The following is a 7,914-nucleotide window of genomic DNA, read 5'->3' as shown; positions in this document are numbered from 1 at the left end:
TCAAAGGCTTTTATTAAAATCACGAGGTTACAGCGTAAGTTACAGACCCGCGGAGTCTGGAGAAGCCCCGTCCCAATTTAATCTGAATGCTTCTGACCCTTCTTCGTTTTTCCCCCAGTATATATAAACTCCCCAAGATGTGGGTGGCTCCCTCTACTGTCCAATCCCCTGTCTACAACACACTTCCTGTCTGTTGTATGTGGCGTTACACTAAAACATTCCCTCTTGATACTAAAATCAACATTCTTTCAGTTCCACTTAAAAACATTTAACAAAGGCATAATCCTAATACACGACAGTAGTCTATAGACCTAATAGATAGGCCTATGAATATTGAAGCAGCTCAGATATAGCCTAATGGCTTAATACTAGGTAGGTCTATCAATTGCACATACATGAAAGTGATGTCAAAATTTAGCCTAATAATCTAGCTATTATATAATTTGGTTATCTTGCTTCCCTTGTTTCTAACATTGCAAACTTTTTAAACTATTTCTATTCAACTATGACGTTTTCGGCGGTCACAGAGAGACAGATAAACATCTTCATTCTATGTTTAGCGTAGATTTTCTGTGTGTAAAGTGATGCGGGAGGGCAAATGGTGATCTAACGACGCATTTAGCTGTTCAACGAGTGGTCTGAGGCAGGCGTTAGATTACGATCGATTTCAAGTGCACCGTTAATAAAGACGTTTTTGGGAAACGCTCAGGAATGTAAAGATAGTCTTACGAAGGTTCTAATGATGAATTTAGCCTTAAGATGCTTTTGGGAAAGCTGGCCCTAATCGAAAAGGTAGAAGTGGAGGCGTGGCTATTTTTAAAAATATATATTTTTCTGTTTCTACGAATTTCAGGGTATTGGTAAATTACCTGGGCCTCGTTTCCCACTTGCGATGTAGCCTAATTTAAAGCATTACGATGATCGTAGGCTACCAGCTTTCGATAATTGCATCGTTAGACAACCTGGTCTCAGAGCGTTTCGTATTATTCTGTAGGTAAATTCGATACATTCCATTTAGTATGATATGCTATGTTTCGTATGGTATGTCCCGTGTAGCTCAGTTGGTAGAGCATGGCGTTTGCAACGGCAGGGTTGTGGGTTGGTTTCCCACGGGGAACCAGTATGAAAAAAATTTATGCACTCACTAACTGTAAGTCGCTCTGGATAAGAGCGTCTGCTAAATGACTAAAATGTAAATGTATGTATTGGGACTAATTTGTGGATGTCCATCATCCATGTCGTATGATATGTCACGAATTCAAATGTTTTGGTGGCTAATGTTAGCTAGGTGGCTAACGTTAGCTAGGCTAGGGGTTGGGGTTAAGGTTGGGAGTTAGGTTAAAGGGGAAGGGTTAGCTAAAGGGTTAGGGGAAGGGTTAGTTAACATGCTAAGTAGTTGCAAAGTATCTCAAAAGTAGTAAGTGGTTGAAAAGTTGCTAATTACCTAAAGTTGTCCGTGATGAGATTCGAACACGCAAGCTTTGCGTTATAAGTCCATCCACCCGACCAACCACTCTCCTTTCATGTATGCCTTAAGTAACCTTCTGTCTTATTTAACCATACCAAACATAACATATACCAAATGTAATGTTTTATTTAACCATACCAAACACAACATATCCCAAATGTAATGTTCCGGATATACATTTCCTGTGTTACGTCTAGTCTATGAGACCAGGCTGCTTTAGACAGCATCGGAAGAAAAGCAGCGCTGCTCAAGGATCAGCTTTCTCCATTAAAATCTTACCTTAACATTACAATTATACAACAATACTGACGACAGATAAGTTCGTAGTGAGATATTACCACCTATGGCTGCAAATATTGAGCAGGCTTACTATGCTTACCCAATAATAATGCACTAAATCACAGATTGGGCACATCATTGCGCACATCTTTGTCACACATCATGAAACATTGAGGCAGAAATGACAGACAGTAGCCTCGTGGAAAAATATAACTGTTATCTTTCACTTGTTTGCAGTGGCGACACTTTTTTGTTATTGTTGTTGTTTCCTGTTTTGCATGTTATTTTGGCATTAATAGGTGTCACATATCAGTTTGCAAACAATGTCAAATAATCATTGAGTTAATAAAGCCGCATACAAACCATGGTCTCTTTTTTTGCTTTCTTGAGTAATGCAGCTCCAAAATGCAGGTGTTTCAGCCTAGCTCAGCGCTTTCTGTGGTGGCGGGGAAGCCTCCTGTAGCTCAATAGGTAGAGCATGGCGCTTGCAACGCCAGGGTTGTGGGTTTGATTCCCACGGGGGGCCAGTATGAAAGATATATGCACTCACTAACTGTAAGTTGCTCTGGATAAGAGCGTCTGCTAAATGACAAAAAAATAAATAAATAAGGAGGATAGGATTTGGTAATGTTCTCTAGTTGCGCTGTGATTGGCTCAGTGTTCTGTCACTCATGGGGACACTACGTCACCACAAAATCTACTGGTAGAGCTTGAAATTCAAGCCCCTTGGGTGTTGCCATAGAGTTACAGTGCCTTGCAAAAGTATTCATCCCTATTTTGTTGCATTACAACCTGTAATTTAAATGTCTTTTTATTTGGATTTCATGTAATGGACATAGACAAAATAGTCCAAATTGGTGAAGTGAAATGAAAAAAATAACTTGTTTCAAAAAATTCTAAGAAATAAATAACGGAGAAGTGGTGCGTGCATATGTATTCACCCCCTTTGCTATGAAGCCCCTAAATAAGATCTGGTGCAACCAATTACCTTCAGAAGTCACATAATTAGTTAAATAAAGTCCACCTGTGTGCAATCTAAGTGTCACATGATCTCGATATATATACACCTGTTCTGAAAGGCCCCAGAGTCTGCAACACTACTAAGCAAGGGGCACCACCAAGCAAGCGGCATCATGAAGACCAAGGCGCTCTCCGAACAGGTCAGGGACAAAGTTATGGAGAAGTACAGTTCAGGGTTGGGTATATAAAAAAATCAGAAACTTTGAACATCCCACGGAGCACCATTAAATCCATTATTAAAAAATGGAAAGAATATGACACCACAACAAACCTGCCAAGAGGGCCGCCCACCAAAACTCACGGACCAGGCAAGGAGGGCATTAATCAGAGAGGCAACAAAGAGACCAAAGATAACCCTGAAGGAGCTGCAAAGCTCCACAGCGGAGATTGGAGTATCTGTCCATAGGACCACTTTAAGCCATACACTCCACAGAGCTGGGCTTTACTGAAGAGTGGCCAGAAAAAAGCCATTGCTTAAAGAAAAAAATAAGCAAACACGATTGGTGTTCGCCAAAAGGCATGTGGGAGACTCCCAAAACATATGGAAGAAGGTACTCTGGTCGGATGAGACTAAAATTGAGCTTTTTGTCCATCAAGGAAAATGCTATGTCTAGCGCAAACCCAACACCTCTCATCACTCCGAGAACACCATCCCCACAGTGAAGCATGGTGGTGGCAGCATCATGCTGTGGGGATGTTTTTCATCGGCAGGGACTGGGAAACTGGTCAGAATGGAAGGAATGATGGATGACGCTAAATACAGGGAAATTCTTGAGGGAAACCTGTTTCAGTCTTCCAAAGATTTGAGACTGGGACGGAGGTTCACCTTACAGCAGGACAATGACCCTAAGCATAATGCTAAAGCAACACTCGAGTGGTTTAAGGGGAAACAATGTCTTGGAATGGCCTAGTCAATGCCCAGACCTCAATCCAATTGAGAATCTGTGGTATGACTTATAGATTGCTGTACACCAGCGGAACCCATCCAACTTGAAGGAGCTGGAGCAGTTTTGCCTTGAATAATGGGCAAAAGTCCCAGTGGCTAGATGTGCCAAGCTTATAGAGACATACCCCAAGAGACTTGCAGCTGTAATTGCTGCAAAAGGTGGCTCTACAAAGTATTGACTTTGGGGGGGTGAAAAGTTATGCATGCTCAAGTTCTGTTTTTTTTGTCTTATTTCTTGTTTGTTTCACAATAAAAAATATGTTGCATCTTCAAAGTGGTAGGCATGTTGTGTAAATCAAATGATACAACCCCCCCAAAATCCATTTTAATTCCAGGTTGTAAGGCAAACAAAATAGGAAAAATGCCAAGGGGTGGCAAGAACAGCTCAAATAAGCAAAGAGAAACGACAGTCCATCATTACTTTAAGACATGAAGGTCAGTCAATACGGAACATTTCAAGAACTTTGAAAGTTTCTTCAAGCGCAGTCGCAAAAACCATCAAGCGGTATGTTGAAACTGGCTCTCATGAGGACCGCCACAGGGAGGGAAGACCCAGAGTTACCTCTGCTGCAGAGGATAAGTTCAATAGAGTTAACAGCCTCAGAAATTGCAGCCCAAATAAATGCTTTGCAGATTTCAAGTCACAGACACATCTCAACATCAACTGTTCAGAGGGGACTGTGTGAATCAGGCCTTCATGATCTAATTGCTGCAAAGAAACCACTACTAAAGGACACCAATAAGAAGAAGAGACCTGCTTGGGCCAAGAAATACGAGCAATTAGACCGGTGGAAATGTGTCCTTTAGTCTGGAGTCCAGATTGGAGATTTTTGGTTCCAACTGCCGTGTCTTTGTGAGAAGTGGTGTGGGAGAACGGATAATCTCTGCATGTGTATTTCCCACCGTAAAGCATGGAGGAGGAGGTGTTATGGTGTGGGGGTGCTTTGCTGGTGACACTGTCTGTGATTGATTTAGAATTCAAGGCACACTTAACCAGCATGGCTACCACAGCATTCTGCAGCGAGACGCCATCCCATCTGGTTTGGGCTTAGTGGGATTATCATTTGTTTTTCAATAGGACAATGACCTAACACACCTCCAGGCTGTGTAAGGGCTATTTGACCAAGAAGGAGAGTGATGGAGTGCTGCATTAGATGACCTGGCCTCCACAATCCCCCGACCTCAACCAAATTGAGATGGTTTGGGATGAGTCGGACCGCAGAGTGAAGGAAAAGCAGCCAACAAGTGCTCAGCGTATGTGGGAACTCCTTCAAGACTGTTGGAAAAGCATTCCAGGTGAAGCTGGTTGAGAGAATGCCAAGAGTGTGCAAAGCTGTCATCAAGGCAAAGGGTGGCTATTTGAAGAATCTCAAATATAAAATATATTTTGATTTGTTTAACACTTTTTTGGTTACTTCATGATTCCATATGTGTTATTTCATAGTTTTGATGTCTTCTCTATTATTCTACAATGTAGAAAATAGTAAAAATAAAGACAAACCCTGGAATGAGTAGGTGTGTCCAAATATTTGACTGGTACTGTACATAGACTTGAAATCACTGGCCACTTTAATAATGGAACACTAGTCAATTTAATAATGTTTACATATTTTTGCTTTACTCATCTCATATGTATATACTGTATTCTATTCTACTGTATTTTAGTCAATGCCACTCCCGACATTGTTCGACCTAATATTGATATATTTCTTAATTCCATTATTTTACTTTTAGATTCGTGTGTATTGTGAATTGTTAGATATTACTGCACTGTTGGAGCTAGAAATACAAGCATTTTGCTACACCCGCAACAACATCTGCTAAACAAGTGTATGTGACCAATAAAATTTGATTTGATGTTAATGGCAGGTTTAAACAGGGCTTCTTAATTGTTGTCTTGTCATTGAATTTCATTTGTATGAACGTTTGTGGAGCTGCCTCTTGGCCAGTGCTTCCTTGTAAAACACATTACTATGTCAATGGAACTCAGATCCAATGGTTAAATGAAACAATGTAAGATACAACATTACACACGTATCGTATACATAAATAATAAGCTTGCAAAGTCAGGATCATGGGTTCAATTGCCGCTGGGGCCACCCAAACGAAAATGTAAGCGTGCAGTACTGTGACTTTCTATTAAAGCTGCAATATGTCATGTTTTTGGCGACCCCGACCAAATTCACTTAGAAATATGAGTTATAGATCTGTCATTCTCATTGAAAGCAAGTCTAAGAAGCGGTAGATCTGTTCTATGTGCGCTATTTCTATGCTTCCTGTTCTTAAGTTTGACTTTTACTTTCGGTTTTGTACACCAGCTTCAAACCGCTGAAAATACAATATTTTGGGTTATGGAAAATATATATTCACCGCGGTTTAGATGGTACAATGATTCTCTACACAATGACTGTTTGTTTTGTCACATAAACTGAAATTAGGCAACCAGGATGGAAATGGCAGAGTGATTTCTTCTGCATATTGCACCTTTAAAGGTTTTGCTAAATGGCATATAGTATATGATTATATATTATTGCTATAGAAACATGTCAACATATTACACAAAGTGTTCATCCAAAGTGAACACAGTATGCCTATGACATTAATCATAGTGAGCTTTATTCAGCCTTCTGCACAAAATCAGTGATCAGATAATCTACGATAATTGACGATAATGTACGTTTCTGTCCTCCACTCTACAAATATCAACATATTTTTTATTATTATTGTCACAATAAAAAATGTACATTTAAAAGCAGCTTTGACCACAGTCGTACCTTAGCAACCTAACGTCTGATTCTGCTGTGCGGTTTACCACTAAGTTTAATAGGATTCTACAACAAATCTCAAACAAGTCTTTAGCAAGAGCCCAATAGAGTTTCACTATAGTACACAAAATGTGACAAAATAACCTATAACATAAGGTAAAATGATGTAGGCAATGTGTAAGTCAATGAAATAGCAAGCAGACACAGCTATTCCAACTGTGACCGTGACAATATATGAGGTGACTAAGTATAGAATATAATAGTATAGACTAGAATACAACAGAATACAATACAGCACACACGTAAACATGAGAGTAGAGACACTTGGCACACTGTGCTGTGTCAGTCTGGTCGCAGACTAAGGAATAATTATGTATCCCATAATATTACAGATATAGATGTATATCATATGGAGCAGCAAGGGGGTAGAGACACTAGTCTGTCCCTGGCACACTGTGCTGTCAGTCTGGCGTCTGAGTCATGGTCCCAACAGTCCAACAGAACGTCACGCAAACCCTGCAACAGACAACACATATTAATCAGTTTCCTAAAAACACAGTGTAACATGCTTCACCTAATTGTGATTCTTTCTAGGTGGTCTTAGTGCTAAAAGATGATCTTTATGTTTTTGGGGAAAGTCACACCAGGACAGACAGTCATCACCTCTAATACTTTATACCACAATAGTAGTCCTCTGTAGCTCAGCTGGTAGAGCACGGCGCTTGTAACGCCAAGGTAGTGGGTTCAATCCCCGGGACCACCCATACACAAAAATGTATGCACGCATGACTGTAAGTCGCTTTGGATAAAAGCGTCTGCTAAATGGCATATTATTATTATATTATTAGTTAGAAAGTAATAACCGGGGAATTATGTGTTTGTTTACTGTCTTCTAGTAACTCAGTCAGGTCAGACAGGTTACCCCTCTAATACTTGAAACTGAATAGTTCCTGGAGAAATAGCCGACCTTTTCCCAGTGTTTGGGTACTGAAGGACGTTCCCTTCTCTCAGACACATGGATGATAAGCTGCTCTAAAGAAGGACTGGCCCCTAGCTCTTCTTCATAAGGCAGTCTGTGATCTGACACCAGGCAGCCTGCAGAGGGAGACAGAGACAGAGATTTGAGTTAGGGTTATGGTTATGGTTTGTGTTGGCAAGGTAACTCTTCATAAGATAGTCTGTGATCTGACACCGTGCAGCCTGCAGGGGGCCACAGACAGAGGTTAGGGTTATGGTTTGGGTTAGGGATGTAACTCTACATAAGGTAGTCTGTGTTCTGGCACTGGGCAGCCTGCAGGGGGAGACACAGGCAGGGGGTTAGTGTAGTCTCCCACTGACAAACATTTGTGGGCAGTGCACTTTGAGACCGCAAGCGAGGCTAGGTTAGCCGTAGGGTAACCCAATGGTTATGATGAACACTGAGAACTCTTAAGAGA

The 7,914-nt window shown here is 40.8% G+C and overlaps 1 protein-coding gene across 2 annotated transcripts in view; it reads right to left on the bottom strand.

Moving 5' to 3' along the window:
• Positions 1-6,307: 6,307 nt before the first annotated feature.
• Positions 6,308-7,914, bottom strand: part of LOC121574802 (bone morphogenetic protein receptor type-2) — an 11,851-nt gene continuing 10,244 nt past the window's right edge. For both annotated transcript variants that reach the window (XM_041887384.1, XM_041887385.1), the window contains 2 exons: positions 7,446-7,573; positions 6,308-6,994 (listed from right to left, as the gene is read on the bottom strand). In XM_041887384.1, coding sequence (XP_041743318.1) covers positions 6,884-6,994; positions 7,446-7,573 — 239 coding nt within the window. In that variant the 3' untranslated portion in view covers positions 6,308-6,883. The remainder of the gene's footprint in view (positions 6,995-7,445; positions 7,574-7,914) is intronic.

Source organism: Coregonus clupeaformis, chromosome 10 (genome assembly GCF_020615455.1).
Source record: "Coregonus clupeaformis isolate EN_2021a chromosome 10, ASM2061545v1, whole genome shotgun sequence".
Lineage (NCBI taxonomy): Eukaryota > Metazoa > Chordata > Actinopteri > Salmoniformes > Salmonidae > Coregonus > Coregonus clupeaformis.
Note: the sequence above shows the minus strand (reverse complement) of the source record. Positions and strands in the feature narration are given on the sequence as shown.